We start from the raw sequence: 22,433 nt of genomic DNA, 5'->3' as shown, positions 1-22,433 counted from the left end.
TGCCCAAGGTCACTTTTTGGTTGCAATGTCCAAAGCTTTGGGAGGGATTTGCTGCAACTTGTTTTAATCTTTTCATTTACCTACCTCTCTTCTTTCAATTTTACAAGGTAAAACTGATTGAAATTATTAACTTTTCTTTCTTTTTTTTTTACATGTTTGACTTTTTGTGGATTTCCATCTCGTATAAACAGAGTGCCACTAACCATGAGACTTGAGAAGTTTATTATTTATTAGTTCCAAAGTTTCTTGTTATGCAAACCTGGGAAAGGCCCTGTTGAACCCACATTACGAATCAGTTTGATCACAGATTGGAAGTACAGTCTGAAAGGAGCCACTGAGACCTATAACTAGGTGTTTGAGTTATATCTGAGCAGCTTAGTAGAAGTGAAAGATTACATTACAGATGTCACATTTAACATCTTTGATGGTGCCTTTTTTTGCTTTTGTTACATTTTCTTGTAAGATTAAGCAGCTAAAATGGTAACTGTCTTGCAGAGAAAATGATGACAGGGGAAATGATTCTTCCATCAAAGAATGAGGTCATTACTTGAAGGATGTGTGACAGCATGGAGTGTACACTTTCAAACGAGTTGCATTTTATCTCCATTGCCCTGCTGACTCAAACAGGGGATGTCTTTAATATTTCTTCTTGGAAGAACAAAATAGCTTACATTCAAAGCTGTCTGTTTAATCTGACTGCTCAGATTTCATTAATAAGCAATAAGGGGGAAAAAAAAACAGCCTTTCAGCTTAAATTTTGAACACAGTGCAGGAACTGTGATTTACATTTTAACTGATTTCTGAAAAATTGTTCACACAAGCATATTGTTACTGGTCTTTACCCGGTTCTTTAAGTATTTATATCTAACTCTAATATTTTTAAAAAACACAACAGATTCCATTATGTCTTTATGAGGCAGAAAATGCTGCTGGCAATCAGTCTGGGAAGGGTTGTAAGGCTGTTTCTTGCATTTCTTAGAGTTGACATTCCTCTCGTGAGAAAACATCCAAACAAACTGAGCCTAGAGAGGTGATCATTTGTGGTTATTCGTCAGCCACTCAACCAGAGAACGTTGAGATTGTTGAGCCTATCCTTAAACTCAGCTGTGTAGGTGATGTAAAGTCAAATGTAAGGTCATCTGTCATGCTTGGCTGAAACGGGGCCAGGCAGGAAGTGTTGAACGAAAATAAGTCAACCAAAAAATGCTTCAAATTCAAATTGTTGTTGCTAAAGGTGGTGCAAGTTGTTTAATAAGAAATTGTACTTTTTTTTTAATACACCAATTATCCACTTCGGTCTTTCTTGGTGTGTGACTGGCTTCAAACTAAAATGTAGAATGCGATAAATATAGTTGAATATATTTAATCAAGTTCTTTTTACCAAAAGCAATTTGTCTATTGCTCTCTTTGGTATTACTGGTAGGCGTGTTTCTGGATAATTTGTGCCATGAAGAGACAGCTTATTGTGTGTTTAATTTGTACCAGAGGTGCACCAATCAGGTTTCTTCTAACTTGATGAAACGGACAATTTTCCTTGAGGTGAGACTTACCGATTTCCATTTTGACTGATTCATGTAAAAACCTATATGTAGCTTCTTTTTTTTTTACTTTCCTTGAAATACATAGCATTCACTGCACTCTAGTGTGTTTAACAATTGATTCCAGAAGAAGAAATTAACTGTTAATATGGGTAAACCACAGTCAGATTTTGGAATTTCTAATATTTTAGCCTGAACTGTGGTTAGCAAAGAAACTTTTGATCTTCAGCCGTTTTGTTTGGTTGCTTTTCAGCAAAGACGTAGGAATTTCAGGTCATGTTTATTCTGACGTACGCGTCTCGTCCGTACACGGTACTAATCTTTCATGAAAAATTGTTATATGAATCCAGCTTTCTGATAAAGACTTGCTTTGCTGTGTTTCTTTGTCAGATATGTTTCGCGTTTATTGTCAGCCTCGGATGTCTGCCATCTTTCTTTATTTATTGTGTGTCCGCTCCTTTTTACCTGCCTATCGCTCTATCGCAGCTGCCCATCTGTTTTTCTCCCAGGTCTATCGTTCTTTCTCATCTGTTTCTGCTTCCTGTAAGCTTCCTGCTCCTCATATCGGCCTGACTGATTACACTGTAGCAGTGCTCTGCTTTCGGTACAGATCATGTGTGATCATCAGTGAGTGCACTACCAGATCACTGTGCTCGGACAACTTCTAGATTTACTTAGCTATGTAGAAATACATTTGCTTGAAAATCAGGTTGGCTTTCCAAACCTGTGAAATATGACGGTGTTTTCAAAGTAAAGATGGTTAAATGCTTTATTCATGTTCAGTCTGATGGATCTCGTCACTGCAGACTGTCACAGACTCGGGTCGGAGTGACTTTGGGCAGTTTTGGAGAGCCAGGTGCCCGCTTAAGACTTGATAGATTCCCCTTATTTTTAGACATCCGTGGTAGAGCGGCAGGTAGCAACAAGGCCTCTCTGCTTTCCTTCTTGAACAGGAATGCTACCAAACTCTGGCAGACAAATGCCAAACCAGTTTTCTTGCACAGATTAAAAACAAAAAGAAAAAGTTTCTTTATTGCAACAATCTCAAATATGTAATCTAAAATCCCTTGGCCACGCTTCCGTCCCATTATTTGAATTCTCGTTCCTGGGAGGTTTCAGGGAAACTCTGGGCTCTCCAACTGATGCCTAGCTTTAAAACCAGACAATAAGTGAGATTTTTAGCTGTTCATTTGACAGCGAATGGCCTTTTGGAAGATTTGAGAGGAGTTTATTGGTTTGTCTTCTCTGTGCCAACCTTGAAATCTATTTTGTTGTTATTTTGTCCTGTCTTATCTGCCTCGGTGTGTGCCGCCAGAACTAATTGACTCTAAAATTGCCGTGTTCCTCTGCTGCTGTACAAGAAGCACCAGAGAAATATTTATCAGACTGAATGAGGGGTTTATTTTCAAACTTGAACTCAAAAAACCCCCAGTACTTTTTGATTTTATTTCTGAATATAATCTGCATCTAAAGCACCAACGGTCTTCTTGATTAATGTAATCATGCAAGTACTTTGTCCGCTGAATCCTCTCTGTCTTCTCCATTAAATCCAAAGGACTGTTGTTACTCATCTCAATTTGCCCGAAACCTGAATCTGAACTGACAGGTCAGATGTCACTCCAGATTTAATGAGGAAGCTGATGATGCGACTGGATAATGTTTACCACAATATTAATCCAAAATGTGTTTCAGTTTGTCAGAACTTGGTTAGTTTATAAATCTCTGAGCTGATTCCAGTAGGTTGCACCTCATTCTTTGATTCTTTTATCTGTATTTCAGAAACTATAATGATAATAATAATTAGTAATAAACTATTTAAGATGTTGACACTCTCTTGTTCTAAAGCCATTGCATTATTGCTTAGATCATTTTAATATTTTATTAATTAATTTGAAAAAGATAAACACATTTTTTCATATTTTGCTCAATAGTGAACAAATCAGGAAATTTAATGAACTATCCAGTTAAGCTAAAAAATGGAAACATACAGCCATTAAAGTGCACACAAGGTAAATTGAGATTTCTAATCAATGTTTTTATTTAATGAAAATAATAAAACACAGGAATTTCAAAGTTTTACCTATCATGTCAGCCGAACCTGATTTACAGATAATTACGTGAAATGACCGAGGCTTTTTTTCATTTCTGACGGAGTGCTTCAATAAGACAAAAAACAACATGAATAATGATCAGCACAAAGTTTGTGATGTGGCTTCTTCTAAATATAAGTACATTTAGAAAACCTGTTCTTCATAAACTCCTCATATCTTTCATATTCTAGAAATGTAGAAAGAATGGAAATCCAAATTCCAGTTTTTATTTGTCCACACGTATCCCGAGTTGGAGAATTACAAAGTCAAAGTACCCAATTAAAGTCCATCAAAGGGCATAAGAACCCATATATAACATGAATCAGCAATAACAGCATAAGTCCTGGCCAACTGCAGCTTGTACTTCCTGGTGTAATTTGACAACAGGGAACTTTGTAAAATGGTAGAGTTCAAGCTTCCCGAAAAGTTTGCTCACCATGGAGACGCTCTTGCCCTCGCAGACCCAGGGTGTGAAGCAGCAGCTTAATGCTGGTGGACTCATAAGCTCCTGTGCTCTTCTCCCTGCTCTGTTTCAGTACATTTTTAACTGTTACCTATAAAATATATATATATTAAAAAAAATATAATATATATATATATATATATATATTTTTTTTTAACAATTTTATCCCAATTGATTTTGTGAAGATCAAGACTCCTTCTATCAAGATGCATTCAGGCTAATTTTATCTGTAGGAGCTGGTGTGTCTCTTTACATGTATGGACACTTAATTTTGAAAAGGACAAACGGATGTTTATCATGATGAAAACAATTACGTGATCGTTATCTAGCATAATATGGCTCATCTGTAATGGAAAGTCAAGACAGAATAATATCTTGTTTTATTGTGATGTGAAGGTAATTTTGGTTTACTGAAGGCAGACAAACTAAATGGTTAAATATAACATATTGAGAAAATAATAATGATGGGATTTAAGTGATATTCATACAGAACAAACATGGTTATTAGAATTTAAAGAGATAAAACATTAAAATAAAGTCAACCATATATATGTTTTTAGCTCTCCATCTTTCAACTTTTTCACAAACCAGGTTCTCTGTATTTGATATTAACATTTATGCATAAATGTAGGCTCCACTCTCTGGTTAGCTTAAGAAATAGAACCTGAATAGTTAACATAGTGAAAAGTGAGTCTGACCCAGCATTTTTCTTTGTGCTGAAGGTACATCTTACTTCTGCTTGCTGACCCCTTCCTTGACTTCCTCTTTGTCTCTCTCTATCTCACTGTCTCCCTCCCACCTTCTACCCAGAGAATTACGTGAGCAGAGACTCATGAAAAGACATATTGTGTTCTTGTGAATGCGAGCAGTGTGTTTCTGAGGCTTTTCCTTGCAGCTTTTTAGTCGCATGATCATCTTGCCGTTTGGACACAAGAAGCAAGGACATTTTAAAACTCTTCTTTTTAATTTTTTATGTCCTCTGAATACAGGTCCAGCATCTCATGCGGCCAACATGGAGCTTTTCTCTGGAGCGCTGTAAACAACATGAATAGCTGCTGTGAACTTGTGCCCCTGAAAACAGGCAGAAGAAGTGTCAAAATGCATTCTTATGCTAAATAAATAAATAAATATCCCGTTTGCATATCTGGTTGTTGGAGCTAGGCCAAAAAAATTTCTACTGACCATGCTGTGTGGCCTTGTAATGAGGACTTTACATAAATTTTTGGGACCTTGCCCGGGCTCCATATGTGTGAGCGTTCACAGCACATTTTTTGTGTCTGAAACTTTTATGTGCTGCACAGAAAATTAAAAGTGAGAATTATAGTCACCGCCGCATGGCGGAATTGTAACTTTAACTATTATCTTGTCATATAAAATCTTTGTCTCTTGCTAAGATCTGCTGAAAACATCCAGAAAGCATTAAAACGTATCGGCACATTGTTCTTTGTTCAAACATTTGTCAGTCGGTGTGTTTTAAAAAAAATAAAAATAAAAAATTATACCAACTGGGTACTTGAGTCACTTTCAACAGACATAGTGGGTTATTTGTGACAAATCTATTTTCACTTTCTGCCACTACTTCTTCTTCAGGTACAGACATCCTGTAATTTTCCCCCTGCATTCCTATTGAGACTTAAATGTGGCCAGATCTCAGACCTGCGCACCGGCATCACGTCATTGTCTCAAAACAAGCCTTCATTGTGTGTTTGCGCCTGCATCTGGGAGAAATCAGCATTTGTTTGTTTTGAACATCGTGTGCTTTTCAAAGGGAAATGCTTAACTACAGATTTGATGATAGTTTTAGTTATAGGTTTCACTCATATTGAAGGTGGTTCTCGTGGCATTTCATTATATTTTCAAAAAGTCTGCTGCGAATCAAAGGTTGGTGTGTAAAATGTCTTGTAGCTCCTGCTTTCTCTTAATTGTCAGAAAATGACTGAAAAGCATGACGCACGCCTATATACATTTACTTAGACACTCGTTTTGGGCGAGAAATTGTGTTGTTTTTTTTTTTTGTAGATTGACTTTGTTTGGCTATAAAATTGGGACTTTTAATAACAGTAAGGAAGAATTGGGCCATCATCAGTAAATAACTTAGCAGCAGGAAGTAGTTCTTCTTCCCATTCTTAAGTAAAATGTCACGCACACTCAATGAAGAGAAATGATACTTCTGTGTCTCTTGTCCTTCCCGAGGAGTTGATTCTGCACCCTGGGAAGCAGCTAGTTATTATTCTCAGTCAACCCTTCTTAGCTCATGTTTGCTGTGGAGTCTGCTCGCCCTTCCACATATTCAAATGTCAGCTGTGATTGCTGAACTCAAGCTGGAAGGCCAAGCACTGCCCTTTTTCTCATGCATATCCAGTGAGGGGTACAGTCTGATAGGAATCCAAAGTCATTCAACTGCTGCCCCTGCATTCTGCTCAGATTGTCTGAGTGTTTTTTCCTTCCCGTTTGCCTGCCTGCGTTTCAGAAAGCCTCATTACACCCCCACCTCGCTCTGTCTGTCTGCATCAGTGTCCACACATGCTTGTCTGTTTCATTGGTTGCATGTCTGTTGGCCTGCATGAGCATACGTGGGCTAAAGTTCATGTCATGTGCTCGCCGTCTGATTTGTAGCCTTTTTGTCACATGTTCCCCACTTCCTCAATGATTACAATAACATGTCCACGGTCCAGACCCAGACAAAAAGAAGCTGGCTCAGTAAGCCACCGGGCAGACTGACACATGAGATAACATTACAAATATGAAAAGCAAACTGTAGACTCAATGACATCGAAAAACAACGGTCAATGGCGTTTGTAATGTTCTATCGAGTCTTTGCCTTTTCTTTGAGCAGAATTGCTTTAAGGAAATGGAAGCCTGGTGGTCCTGTATTACTTCATTCATAGTAAAGGAATTCAAAATGAATACATTTTTTTAAGGCCAATCTGTGAAAATGTGATTGCTTTCTAAAAGCTGAAAGCTACCTATTGACACACCTTTAAAGATTTCTGGCCAAATCTTCTGTTCAGAATTGTTTCATTTAGCAACTTCAGATGGTTTACAAGCAGTTTCTCAAATAAATATGAATCTAGACACCAAAACCATCATTTAGCATTTTATGTAGGATCAGGGGCACCGCCAGAAATCTTGGGTCCCCTGACAAAAAATTTGATTGCCCCCGTGCAGCTGCTGTCAGTTTTTTGAGTCTATTTGACCCACAAAAAGCATCACAATTTTAAAGGCTTGCAACTGTCTTTGGTCCAATACTGACACCAGGACAATATTTACTGCTCATGAATTTTACATACAACAGTTCACATACAGTATGCAAGTAGGTTGCTGACATTTTTTTCTGTTGCTGAAATGTCTCTCCCCACAAGCAACAGTCATAGGCAACGTGCAAAATACACATAAAGCAATCCAGTCTTCTAAAAAAAAAGCTATGTAGTTGCGTTTTATTCAAGCTACAGTATATAACTGTGATAAAAAAAATGTTTTCTCCACATTAAAACTGTCACCATGTCATAACACCAATTTGTTATGAGACAGATAATCTGTGAAAACAAATCAATCTATTATTATAATTTCACACTAATCTCAAATTAACTTATTGAGACATTAGATTCACTTCCAGAGTAGCACACGCGCCTCAACATGTGACGCATGGATGTGGTTTCGCTCGGAGCGACAATGAGATGCAGTTTTGTAGCTTAATGTAACCCGGTTCCCTGTAAACTTTTTTTCAGACTCAGCAACTCTTTCCATTGTTTATGGGCAACTGAAAAAGCATAAAATGAGCACTTCCTTAATTTGAGGACACGACTTATCGCTGCAGAATATTCGTTTTAATTGGCTGCTGGCCTGATAAGTTGTACTAAAGCTTTATTTTAATTTTATTTTTTTTTATGATAATTACCAAGTGGACTCCAGAACAGTGGCTTTGCTCATTTGGGCTAATTTCTCAGTTTGTTGTCAGCATCTGCAGTGCATTTTGCAGCTAAAATTAGAATGAAAGAGCTTAAAGGCCTGCTATACATTTTTGAAAGATGAGGTAATGTTGGTCTTATATATTTCTACTCTGCTCTACGCAGGGTTATACCCTGCTCCCTGAAGAATGCAGCTTAAATACTGCAAGCTGCTGCTGTATCACACTGTACTGTACTGCAGCAGCTTAGCTCTGTGGGTGAACTTGGACCCTCAACTGCACAGTGAGGAGGAGGAGGGAGAAGTTTCCAGAAAGTAAGAAAATAAGAAAACAATTCAGTGATACAGAAACAAAACAAAGTAGAGAGGCATTCAGTAGAAGCACAGTGTCCTCTTTTTTTTTTCTTCTAATCCCCTCCTTATTTCACGTTATCTCATCTGCTCTCACTGACAATGTTTTTCCCCCCCTTTTCATCTCCTTATATTCTAGAGTCTGGCTATCGACCAGCACAAGATTGAACTGCTTTCTCCTCGCAGCCAATTTGCTGGGAATTTACTCCCTTATTAAAGTGCATGTTCAGAGCAGCTTTCCTTGCGCGTTTTGTTTTGCTTCCCACACACATGGCCCCCGGTGAACAGCTCGTCATGTATCTCATTGCATGAATAAAGGCTAAACAGAAACTTGGCTTTTTGTCAAGGATGCCACGGCTCAGATAAAGAGATGCTAATACTGTCTGGGTACCCTTTTTGGACAAACCTACAGGGTTGAGACAAATATTTGCAGCATCTTTTTTTTTCTTTCTTTTTTTTTTGTTCATGTTATTTACATCCATTTGTTAAATGCCTTAAATTCAGTTTCACTGTTAATTTTCCAAAGTGTTTTTCTTTGGGGGGGTGCAACAATGATCCCTTTGTGTTGTGAAAGGCTGAAATAAGATCTGAAAGTATTTTCTGTTCTGTTTAACTAAGTGATTCACTGCTTGTCTACGGTGACAAGAAGGGATTTTTTTTTTTTTGTTTTTTCTCATAAAGCACACACACACACACACACACAAAGATTTTTCTGGAAAAACTTCATTGCAAGTTTGGACTTTTCAAACTGTGTTGGATGGAGTTGGATGGTGTTGCATTTCTCATGTTATTCTCTTGAGCTCAATGATTTATTTCCCAAACCCTTCTCTGCTGCTGCAAAATGTCATCTACAAACGACACCCAAAAAGAATATGCCTCTAGTTTCTGTTAAGCCTTGACTTGCGGATTTTTCTCTAAACTTTAACTAGAACTAGAACTAGAACATACTAGAACATCTCAATAGCCAGAATATTGTGTAAAAGTGCAATTTTTATTGCCAGTCACTTCAGGACGTAAAAGGCTTATTTTGTAGAGATTTTTTAAACATAGAGTAGAAATATTTTAATCTTTTATTTTTTTGGTTTACATGTAAAGATCCAAAAATGAGTTTCTTGGAAAATTTGAATATCACACGAGACCGATCAACAAACAGAAGTTTTAAGCACAAATTCTAGGCGTCCTCTTGCATGAATTACTGCGTCAATGCCATGACGCCCCGATGGCGTTGACGCACCAGGATCACAGGTGATCAGCCTGCATGTGTGTCCAGATCACTTTGATAGTTGCCTTTGGGTCTGAAAGTAGGTAAATAAGTTTTGTCCTCTCAGTGGAAGCCTCCACTGTCCTTCAGCATAATTAATCAAATTCTTTTGTTGCTGCGAGTCGGGACTGAAAATTGCCAAAAGCGTTTATTTTTTATCAACAGGTGACATCTTGGCATTTTCCTTGTATGGATTCAACGAGGACAAAAAACATTAGTGATCTTGTCAGCTTGGATGGAGTTAATGTTACTTTTCTTGACATTCCCTCATTCTCACATGCAAGGACATATTTCCATTTTTTTTAGAGTTTTACTTCAGATTTAGCCTTTCTGCTCTTGGAAAAATGCGGCTCCCAGCGCTTTACTCGTCGAGTCTGTCTGTGAGCCAAGCAGAGCTTAACGGCAATCAGTGAAACAAATGAGACGAGCAAGCAGGCCAACACAGGACTCACCAAACAAGCAATTATTGTAATGAACATCTACAATGTGTGTTTAATAGAAGTCCCAGTGGGCCTCTCGATTCAGCTTGTTCGAACTAACGCAGTTTTTGTTTGTTTTTTTTTCTCTAGCCACCTCTTGTTAGAAGAGGGATTCTTTGCAGTTCTCAATTGACACAACTGCAACAACTATGTCAACGGAGAAGAAAAGTCTACTCAGAAATTATGTTTAGAGGAAAAAAGTTGTTTACACAATCAAATTATCTGCATGTAAAAAAAAAAAAAATTAAGAATGAGAATGGCGGCAAATAAAACTGGGCCGCGGGACAGGGTGATTCTGATAACGTCAGACTTTCTCTTGGCATGGCCATTCAGTGAAACTGAATCTGTAGCCATGGGAGGCAGCCACAAATGTTTCCACCTTTTGTTACCCTCAGATTTATAGTCAGTCACTGTGTCCTTGAGGTACTGGCCTAAATTTCCTGCTAACCAGTGGGTGGAATTGGTTAGCGTATTGTTATTCACAGTGAGGCGCATTGAGGTTTTTTTTCTTATGGCCTTGTAATTGTCTTCCTTATTATGCACAACAAAGAGATGAGAGCTCAATTGTTTGTTATTGACTGGTTGAATACCAAAGTAGATGGAGAGATTGTGAAGGTTGGTAGAAAAGGGGTTGAAATAAAAGTTTTAAGTCTAAATTTGAAAAGTTACAAACCTTGATAAAACTGCCACGGAAGCATGAGGCAGAAAAGTTTATAGCATGTTTCTTTTTTTTCCTGTACCAACCTTTTAACTTCAGAAGATAAATCATGCATTGCGCTCATCAATTTGCAGTCTTACTGTTGTCCTCATAATGTAATTGTGTTGCTAATGTCTGGTTGATTTAAAAAAAATAATAAAAAAGGTTACTTAGTTCCTAACATGTTCAGTGGGGGGTTGTTAATTTTTTTCAGAACTTAACATTTTAACTGAGGTGATTGTGAAGTTGTTTTGTTTTTGTTCCCCCACCCGCCACTGACATGTAAAAGGAATGTGCACTTTTCACCTTTCCACAAAGTTCCACTGACGAATGCTCAAACACAAAAAGCCCTCCCCGGTGTCATGGCACTGTATCAATATTATGTTTTCTCCACCCGGCTCTGTTCCTGTTTGCCTGGCCCACTAAATGTACCAAACCTAGTAATCCCATAACGGAGGTAATCCCAGAGTGCTTGCTTTCTGCCTGCTGCTCTCCCCTTTGGAAAACTTTCTTTCCTCTCTTTACCACTTTATATGCCCAGCCACTGGTTAGGTTCTGTCTATCGAATCATGACTGTTTTACATAAAAAACATTACAGTATCTGCTGCCCTCGCAGATCACATCCTCATGCAGGCAGTACTGGCATTTATTGTGGACAGCTAAATTTGAGCTCAAGCAGAGACATATCTAAAATCATCTAAAACATGCAGAATAGGGGGCATTGATCTCAGTGGATGAGGACCACTACTGCTCAATAACCTTTCCTTAAAGAGAAGTTGGTACTCTGGTGTCTCTTGGTTTAACTTTTTCATTTTATTGCCTCTTTGCGCCATGTTTTCCTCCCTCTCCTCACTTTATTTTTCCTCATACATCCCAAATTTCACATTCCTTTTCTGCCTTCAGGCGTGCATGCATGGTTGGATAAATGCATCCAGGACTCAATACTTTACAGGTCAATTCAACATCATTCCTTTATTTATATTGGAGGAGAGCCTCCAGGTCTTATTTTTGCTTAAAATGTTAGTGCAATTATGTTTCTTGATGGGGTATTCCATTTTCATGGAATATTCAAACATCCATCCTAGCAGCTAGAATATATGTTAAAGTTGTTAAAAATTCATGCCTTGCAGTAAAAAGCAATTCAGAAACAGAAGATGTGAAAGACGGCGTGACACGCAATATTACTTGATTACAAGAAGAGTCTAATGTGCACTTTAGGATGTGTTGTTATGTTGCCGTAGACTGTAGAACTAAAAGCATAAAAAGCTGTTTGACATGTAACAACTTCTGTTTTTTTAGATAAAAAGATTCAGCAGGTTTTTCAGTCGCTCTCTTTCTCTCTTAAACATAAACCCGTTGGTGCCCTTTGTGCTCTTCCTGGCACCAACAGTCTGTATAAAGATGCTACTGTGGATAGGATGCAGTGATACTTGGAAAGAAAAAGTAGTATCTTAACAAGGAATTGATTTTACGCAAGTCCTTTGCTGACGTGAGATTTGCCCTGAAAATTGTTTTACCAGTTTGTGAAGTGACAGCCTTCTGTCATTCACACAAAGGAAGCCACATTTATGTGAAATCTTTCTTACAGCTTCACCCAGACATGCCAATAGGCTGAGAGAATCAGTGTGTAAGAGACTGTCTGCACACTTCAAATTGACCAGCAGAAGAAATGTGCACTATGACAAATTATCTAAGCAAAAAAGAAAAAAACAAATTATTACTAGCTATATTTATAGGGCTACAGTAAAAGCACTTGTTTTAGTTATTTACTGCCATACTTAATCTTTTTACCAAATATGTTTGGGAGCCTGGTAAGTTGAAGTTGACTTATTTGTTCAAGCTGTGCTTTAGTATAAAGTCTGGTAGGTTTAGTTCATGGGAAGATAGGCCTGCATGTTTTGAGAGCTTTGCTGTCAATCGGTCAGTAGGTGGTGCTCTTCTGATAAGTCATGACTGTAACTTTCAATCAATGGTTTTAACTAGATTAAAATTATTTTTCTCATTTTGACCGTCACACAGTGCTGACTATAAATACATACATACCTTCAAGAAATCTCTTTTGATTCTCTGAAACTCAGTTTGATCAACATGGAATGTATAACGGTCTTATTGATTTGGTACCTTTTGACTTTTTCAGACCATGACAAATCAAGAAGTTGCTCCAGACACATCGGGGTTCAACAAGGACCGGTCTTTTCAATGTGTTGTTCTGTACGGATAATTTGTTGTCACCGATTCCCCTCGTGGGGCCACCTACAGTCATATGCCAATTAAAAGGACCACCCACCTCCTAAATTACTAAATGATTTATAACATACACACACTCCATTCATACACTCAATAACAGCTAGAGAGAAGGAGACGCGGCCAATAAATATTTAATGACTGCCTTTATCTATTTATAACTGATACGTGTTACCAAGAGGGCGTATATCAGTGTGTTTCCACTTACTTGTCCTGGATTAGACTGCACTGAATAGGAAACCCTAAAAATGTCTGTCATTTTAGCTATTTTTTTTTTTTGTTGAGATACTATTTGATATAATTGTTCGTGTGCAAATCTCTTTTTCTAAAATTTAAATCTTTTGAACACTGTATTTACCTAAAGTGTTAAATATGGAGCCAAGAACAGCTGCTTTGAATATTTGTAATTTTTCTTCATAGTTATATTACATATATTCTTGGGTCCTTCAATATTTACTTTGTCTTTTTCATTCCTTGTTTGCTTTTCTTTATGACTTTCCTTCCTTATTTACTGTACAAAATGTACAGCAAATATTGATATCCTGCAAGAGAAAGGGTCGCTGATTTAAGAGTACTATTCCACCGAAATGTCCAAAATCATGTAGCACTGAGCAGCCTTTTCTGTTGAAAATAAACCTCTAACCCTTATTTTAATAGAAAAAAAAAAAAAAAATCCTCCTTTCTTTTTTGCCTTTTTCCCAAAATTTCTGCAGATCACGACGCTGATAAACCACAAAGACAGGCCAAAGAAGTCTGAGCGAACGTCGGCAGCGATTCACCGCGTGGGTCAGGCAGTGAGCGTGGCAGTGGGGCGTTTTGTCGCCGTTGGAGAGGCCATTGCCTCAGAAAACCAGGAGCTGAAAGATGAAATGGGTCAGGCGTGCTTTGAAGCACGCAGAGCAGGTAGGAATCCTTTAGCTGTACCTTCGCAGGCGCTTAACATTTTATCTAAATTGTGTGTTTAAAACGGTGGACATTTTTTCTGCTTTGTTTCAAAATGACACTTTGCTCTGCAGAAAAAAACAAAACAATACTAGCAAGAGTGTCTTTTTTAGATAACGCTCTATCTTTTTGTTGTAAGCACAAAAAGGCTTTATGAGATTTCGGGGCTTTTCTGGACAGTTTGTGCTGAGCAGACCATTCGGTAAGCTAAGAGTTGCTCATCAGTGTTTTGCTAAGCCAAAGTGTGACAGTTTCATAAAGCTTTAGACACGTCACCTTCAGGCTTCACAGTGTTATCAAATTTTAGCAAATTTCGATTAGTCTGGACAACCGAGCTGTCACCCAGTATTACACCAGAAGACCTCCAGAGTGCTCTAAAGACATTGTGGTTATTGAGTTGGGGATGAAAGCGAGGGGGGGAGAAAAGCAGCTGCAGCACCCTGGGGTGTTGTGTAGAAGAGGAAATTAATCTGCCTTTACATGGATAATGGGCTATAATTGAAGGTTATTGGACAATGGTTGTTACCTGAAGAAATATCAACCTGTTAGATTTAAATTGAGGGGGGAAAAAACCCCCAAAGCATTTGTATTGGATATCTCTTTTTAAGTCAAGTTTATACAAAGCAGCTGTTAAGTGCATTTTGTTCCTTTCTCATCAGAAACACGGATGGGAGGCAGAGATTGACAGATTTAGCATCATCCTAAATGAATCGGGCAGATTGTCTAAAGAAAGTTTTTCGGTATTGGGATGACCCAAATATTTATTTTTAAATCTCCTATTGTAAATACTTGTAGAAAGTCATGTTTGGTTAATTTGCTGTATTTGCACCAAAATCATTTTGGCGAAAAACCTTTTGTTAATATTTTGTTTGCCCCTTAGAGTTTGGTCAGAGTCCAGGTTTTAATAATGATTACATTTATAAAACAGTAACTCTAAAAAAATTATGCAAAACTGAAAAAAAAATGCCATTCAAATCATCAAAACAAGTAAACATTTGATTCCTGCTACACGGAAGTGATGAAAAATGCGAAAAATATCTTTAATTTTTTTAAGTAAAAAAATGTCAAGGTCATGATGTGCACAGTTATGGATGGACTTACAACATCTTGTGTAAATATGTGGGTCCCGTTTCGCTAATGTTCATAAGCTTATGTTTTTATTATCTAGTGCAGTTGTCAGGTTAGGTTTTCATGTAAACTTTGATTTTGAAAAACAAAGAAAAACACCTGTCAGGCTGCACATTGTTCTGCACATTGTTCTGCACATTTTTCCACCTGTTGAAAAGATCTGTGGCTTCCAGGTTTATCTGATGATCCATATGTTCTAAATATGCAGAAAGGTGACGAGGAAGCATTATTTTCTTAGAACGTCATGTCTTTCTGTAAGATGCAAAAAAAAAGAACTAATGCCCTAGATTACTTTGAGTTTTTCTTTTGTAGTTGTACACACACACACAAGCACAGGGACTCTTGTGTGTACAGGGATGTACATGGATGCCAGCAGGAAGGTGGGGTGGTACAAAAAGGGAAGTTACAAGGACAAAAAGTTTAGCAATCAAGACACTTACCCACTCTATGCATGGTGTCGCCTCTTCCTTTCTTACTATTTTTCTACTTCCTTTGAAAAACATTTGCACTCCAATACAAATGGATCCTGTCCAGAGTATGTTTTTGTTTAGTCCCAGCAAGGGACTAAATAGTCCTAAGTTGACTTTTAAAAATGTGGCTCAGTCTTATGGATGTTGTACTTAGTCTAATAAAGTGGGCAAACATAATGTTACCCCATTTTTGGTAAATATTTATCTTCACATACTCTGAAAAAATTTCCCAAGCTCAATGTCTTTGCAAGTCCTATTTGCACAGTTGTTACACAATGGGATACATTTCAAGGTAAAAATTGAGGGGCCTTTTAAACAAAGCTTTGTTTGCTACGTTATTACATTTCTGGAAAAAATGAGCCACTATTATGGTTAGAAAACACAGGTTAGCATTTGTGCTAACACCTCAGGAAGAAGATTCATGGTTTAGGTTTTGCAAACTTCAAATTTAGATGCAACGTTTCTTAATCTGCCCTTTTAAACTGGAAACGGTGTGAAGTTGCCTCCAGTTGGGGACAAACAGCGTCTCAGTGGCTAAAGATTTTAAACCCAACATTATAACAATAGGTTAACGCTGGGGGAACCAGCCAGTGTAGAAAAAGCGTTTAGTCCTCTCACACCGCTGATTTGTTATGACGGCTAAAACTCTAACAAAGAGGCTGCTGTCGGGAGGAGTTGAGTCGGCTGATGAGGAAATGTTCTCGTGAGTCTGTGTGCGCATAGGTGAAGCTGACTGTTCGTGCATGTGTTAACACACATGCATGTTTTTCCTCCTGCGGTGACTAATTTACTCCAGTTTTCACAATGATCCATTCAGAGTCCTGCCTTTGGGTAGCCCTGAAAAAAACTTTAAACCATTGCTCATTATAACTTCTTTTTTTTCCCCTGCCATCTGACATCTAAACGTCTTGCGTGATCAAAAGGAATAAGCTTTGTTCTTTTTTTTTTATCTTTTATACAGTCAGCGGGGGGAGAAGAGGTAGTTAGCAAGGGATTGATGTTTATTTGATCTGTCTATCTGAGCCTTTCTTTGCAATTATCATTATAAGAGTAAAGTTAAACTACAATACAAACTGCATTAGAAAATGAAGAAGAAGAAAAAAGGCCTTTTCCACTTTATAAATCCAGTCAAATATTTGGACTCTTGATTGGTATAACTGGTGAGATTTGGCATCCTGCAGAAAGGGCTTTTCTACCGCACTACTACCACAGCACAGTCAAGGAACTAAGACAGAATCTCCTCTGAGCCCGGCTACAAAGTTTAACTTGTTAACAGAACTGGGTCCAAATAGCAGCCTGTCAGATACAATCATTTTGTCCGGGCTGCTTCCTAAAATGGACCAGCCAGACCTGGAAGAGAATCGAACTGCGTTACGTGATAACGCAGTACGTGATCAAAGAGCCTGTGTCCTCGTCCTCTCGCTATCAGAGCTTTTTTTTTCCTTTTCAGACTCTACTCTGCAATCTGATTCCAAAGTCTGTTTTCTCTTTAGTGGAAGCATCTAAGGTTTTTTTTTTTTTTAGGATAAAAATAAGAAATGAGAAACAAGAAAAAAAAAAAGGGAAACTGTGAATCCCTGGAGAAATTTGATCGGTTGTTTATAAATTTCAGTATCTTTGGCATATTCACAAGCTTTTTCCTTAGCTTTGAAGTGTTTAGCATGAAAAATTGTCTCCACAAAGCATGCAGTTTTGTTTGGGTCAAGTTGGCTCTGTTATTGTAAATTTACTCCCAGAGGTGGGAAGCAGTAGACTGGCATAGCATTACATAACAATGTTGCCTCACATAACTCCATTGGTTTCCCCCAGAGAATTGATTTAAAACTAAGGGTGGATTCCATTAATCCTGGAGTCCAGAATTTTGACCTGGGAATGATATTAAATCCAACTAGAAAATTCCTGCAGAAATTTTAAAGGGGCATGCCAAAGTGTGCCCGTCGGCTTTGACGCAGCGCTATGATGTTAAAAATTAGCATTAATGCTAAAGAAAGCTGCAACGTAGTCAATAACCTGTGGAGAGGCAGAAGCATGTTTAATAAACTGTAGTTGTACCATTCATTATGTTAGAATTGATGCATAAGCTAAAATTAGCCAATATGCTAATGTTAGCTTAAATGCTGGCAGTAGCATGTGGAGCAACACGACCATGTTGTTTTAATTTTACTACTCTATTCAGTATACTAAACATGTCTAATTAATGAGAAAATTAGGTAAAAGCTAACTTTAGGTAAAAGTGCTAGTGCACTAGTCATAGACAGTGAAATGCTAACTTTTGTACAAATGCTAATGACCTGCCTTGCTGAGCATCACCGCTCTTTTCCTACGAATCCTCTTCTGCTCTCTCTGTCAGGTTTGTGATCTGTAGCATCGCAGGCGCTGCGTCTGTGCCGCTGGTTCCTTAAAGGAGCAGCGACGTTATTTTCTGTCCATAGACTTTTAATCAACTATTTATTCTTATTTATGTCAGATTTTAACATGGGGGGACATATGTGTAATGGTTATAGTCTTGAATCAGTAGTATAATGCTGAAAACACAAGCAGTTGTAAATACCAGTAAACCCTACAGTGCAGTCCTGGGGAGCTGCAGTTCCAGACACTGTGTTCTTCTGTTGCTATGGTAATTAATCCCCTGCAGCTGTGAGAGCCAAAGAGCGGGAAAATCCTCTTCAGACACAGTTTCTATACTTGGGAGACACCAGGCGTCAGTCTGAAGGACCCTGACAAAAAGCATAAGCCCTAGCAAATTTTTGTAAACATTGTACATGAGCATGCATGTGTATCTATGTTATGACCAACTTTCAGACCAATAGGGCGATATTTATGCCTGTGAGGGGGATTTAAAAAGGGTTTTTGAGTCAGCCATAAACAGTCCTGTGTGTGTGTTTCATAGAGAAAGATTACTGATTCTGTGAGACACAAAATCTCAAATTTTTTCGTTTTTATTAATTTATGTAATCATTTTAACTCCGATCCCCAATAAAAATAATAGCAATAATGCCGGCCTCGAGCCGCACGATTTGATACCACTTTTGTGGGTGGGCACGCAGCGGTACGAGCCGCATTAACGGTGATGGAAGAATAATAAATAATAAAGAGGCGTTCTATTGGGTGTAGAACAATAGGTGCCTGCCATGCAATGCATGGAGGCAGTACTGACTTGCTTCGCAAGTCAGTACTGCTCTCCTTATGCATTGCTATGGCATGCCCCTAATAAAGAGGCGTTCTATTGGGTGTAGAACAATAGGTGCCTGCCATGCAATGCATGGAGGCAGTACTGACTTGCTTCGCAAGTCAGTACTGCTCTCCTTATGCATTGCTATGGCATGCCCCTAATAAAGAGGCGTTCTATTGGGTGTAGAACAATAGGTGCCTGCCATGCAATGCATGGAGGCAGTACTGACTTGCTTCGCAAGTCAGTACTGCTCTCCTTATGCATTGCTATGGCATGCCCCTAATAAAGAGGCGTTCTATTGGGTGTAGAACAATAGGTGCCTGCCATGCAATGCATGGAGGCAGTACTGACTTGCTTCGCAAGTCAGTACTGCTCTCCTTATGCATTGCTATGGCATGCCCCTAATAAAGAGGCGTTCTATTGGGTGTAGAACAATAGGTGCCTGCCATGCAATGCATGGAGGCAGTACTGACTTGCTTCGCAAGTCAGTACTGCTCTCCTTATGCATTGCTATGGCATGCCCCTAATAAAGAGGCGTTCTATTGGGTGTAGAACAATAGGTGCCTGCCATGCAATGCATGGAGGCAGTACTGACTTGCTTCGCAAGTCAGTACTGCTCTCCTTATGCATTGCTATGGCATGCCCCTAATAAAGAGGCGTTCTATTGGGTGTAGAACAATAGGTGCCTGCCATGCAATGCATGGAGGCAGTACTGACTTGCTTCGCAAGTCAGTACTGCTCTCCTTATGCATTGCTATGGCATGCCCCTAATAAAGAGGCGTTCTATTGGGTGTAGAACAATAGGTGCCTGCCATGCAATGCATGGAGGCAGTACTGACTTGCTTCGCAAGTCAGTACTGCTCTCCTTATGCATTGCTATGGCATGCCCCTAATAAAGAGGCGTTCTATTGGGTGTAGAACAATAGGTGCCTGCCATGCAATGCATGGAGGCAGTACTGACTTGCTTCGCAAGTCAGTACTGCTCTCCTTATGCATTGCTATGGCATGCCCCTAATAAAGAGGCGTTCTATTGGGTGTAGAACAATAGGTGCCTGCCATGCAATGCATGGAGGCAGTACTGACTTGCTTCGCAAGTCAGTACTGCTCTCCTTATGCATTGCTATGGCATGCCCCTAATAAAGAGGCGTTCTATTGGGTGTAGAACAATAGGTGCCTGCCATGCAATGCATGGAGGCAGTACTGACTTGCTTCGCAAGTCAGTACTGCTCTCCTTATGCATTGCTATGGCATGCCCCTAATAAAGAGGCGTTCTATTGGGTGTAGAACAATAGGTGCCTGCCATGCAATGCATGGAGGCAGTACTGACTTGCTTCGCAAGTCAGTACTGCTCTCCTTATGCATTGCTATGGCATGCCCCTAATAAAGAGGCGTTCTATTGGGTGTAGAACAATAGGTGCCTGCCATGCAATGCATGGAGGCAGTACTGACTTGCTTCGCAAGTCAGTACTGCTCTCCTTATGCATTGCTATGGCATGCCCCTAATAAAGAGGCGTTCTATTGGGTGTAGAACAATAGGTGCCTGCCATGCAATGCATGGAGGCAGTACTGACTTGCTTCGCAAGTCAGTACTGCTCTCCTTATGCATTGCTATGGCATGCCCCTAATAAAGAGGCGTTCTATTGGGTGTAGAACAATAGGTGCCTGCCATGCAATGCATGGAGGCAGTACTGACTTGCTTCGCAAGTCAGTACTGCTCTCCTTATGCATTGCTATGGCATGCCCCTAATTAAACTTTGTTTAGTCTGCACGTTACATAACCAGTATATTTACATAGCTCTTTGCACCAAGTGTCCAAGATAAGAAAAGTGAATAATGGTGTATTTCTCTTCACTCTACACCTTTGGGCATTAAATGAACATGCTGACAAATGGTGATGCACATTGCAACACGTGTAACTGGTTTAATACAGACCCTATAGAAGACGAAGTAAACATTTTATTTCTACAGTGCTTGCTGCATTTTGCACTGAAGCTGCTGCTTTAGGCAGCAGCTGAAGCTGCTGCTTTAGGCAGCAGCTTCAGCTATATTGGATTGTAGATTTAATCTGAATCTGAATTTGAAAATTCAGACTTCAAAGTACCTGCAAATCACCCCTAGGAGACGACTGGCAGAAAATTCAACGTTATTGTGTGATGCAACAGAGAAGGCATTAAGAAGTATTGATTTATACAGCTAAATATGCAGAAATCCTTAAAGCAACATCTTCTTTTATTAGGAAAAAAAGAGATAATCTCATAATTTTAGAAAATACAACCTTTGATATTAATACCCCTGTTGAGTGGGGTAAACAATGAAATGTAATGGTATATATCTTTAAATGCATATTTATTTTTTGTTTTGTCAGAGGTCCTAGGAATTTTTAAGTGGTCATCATGGTTCATGATTTCTTCTCTGAGCTACTCTTAAAAATGGGCAAGACAAGAACAGATGAACTTTTTAAAAAAAACGGCAGAGACGAATGATCTTTGTAATTCGGATAATGGCCACAAAAATAACTACTCGCCTACACCTGTCCTTATCTGAAGTCGGATCAATAGTTAAAAAGTTTAGACGACTATTAACTACTGTTTACATCTTTTGTCTTGCCAGCTTACTAAAGTTTGGAGGTTCCTGTATTCTCCTTCCTGTTACAGATCCAGATCTCATGATATCGGGGAAAAACAAAGAGGCTCCACATCCCTCAAACCTTAAGGCTCTCTCTGCCCAGACTGCATGTTTGAGAATCTCAGCCAGCTCTCGTTCTGCTTTCACAGCATAAAAACACAGTAAAAAAGATAGTAAGGAAAAAAAAAACGTTTCCACAGCATTTCTGCATTCACTTTTTGCCCCCTAAGAGACGGCTTGTCATCCGAGTTCTTAAGTTATTTATGATGACAGATGTTGCTCTCCTAATCTTAGTGACTGGCTTCATAAGTTAGCAGTCTGAAAGTGCTTCTGCACCAACTTATAAATCAAAAGCCGTCTCGCAGCACAGTTTTGATAAGGAATGCAGGGAGAACGTCTCATCTTACGACTCAAAAGTTCCATTGTAGTTTTGAAGTTTAAAGTCTTTCTTTTTTATTATTTTATTTTGCGAAGCCCTAGAGAAGTGCAAAATTATGAACTGCAAAATCGCTCTGCACTACAAAGTAAGTTTGTGGTTTAGTATGCTTCCTGATGAGAAAGCTAAAGCATTCGGCTCTCATCTCAACTAGAATGTCCTTTTCATATGAATGTACTGAGGTGCAATGAAGTTAATATACAAACCTTAGATCAGTTCGGTTTTGATTCACTCTTGGACTGATGCATATGTGATATGATTAGATTGATGTGATTGTGCAAAAGTAAGGTCGGGGTCATTCGGCCAGAAATGCATGTTTCATTTACATTTTATTGCTGGATTTTATGTAAGATATAATAATATATTTAACTATGATCAGAAAAAATGAATTCTTAATTTTTCTCTTGCCAGTTACTGCTTTGGACACTAAATTCAGTCGACTTTGTAAGATTACACACTTCAGAAAAGAGAGACGCAAGATAAGACCAGTGTTTCTAGAACGTTCTCCAGCTCAGTTTTGAATTCAGACTCAGCTTGTGGGAGAAAATGAAACAAATCCACAGACTCTTAATGGCATCATCTGGTGCATTTTAACAAGTTTGAAATGTATTCAAAAGTGTGTGTGTATGTA

At 38.7% G+C, this 22,433-nt stretch overlaps 1 protein-coding gene across 2 annotated transcripts in view; it reads left to right on the top strand.

The window, feature by feature from the left end:
- Positions 1–22,433, top strand: part of ctnnal1 (catenin (cadherin-associated protein), alpha-like 1) — a 56,702-nt gene that overhangs the window by 15,392 nt on the left and 18,877 nt on the right. For both annotated transcript variants that reach the window (XM_008421805.2, XM_008421804.2), the window contains exon 2: positions 13,743–13,932. In XM_008421805.2, the coding sequence (XP_008420027.1) occupies positions 13,743–13,932 (190 nt within the window). The remainder of the gene's footprint in view (positions 1–13,742; positions 13,933–22,433) is intronic.

Source organism: Poecilia reticulata, linkage group LG11 (assembly GCF_000633615.1).
Source record: "Poecilia reticulata strain Guanapo linkage group LG11, Guppy_female_1.0+MT, whole genome shotgun sequence".
NCBI lineage: Eukaryota > Metazoa > Chordata > Actinopteri > Cyprinodontiformes > Poeciliidae > Poecilia > Poecilia reticulata.
Note: the sequence above shows the minus strand (reverse complement) of the source record. Positions and strands in the feature narration are given on the sequence as shown.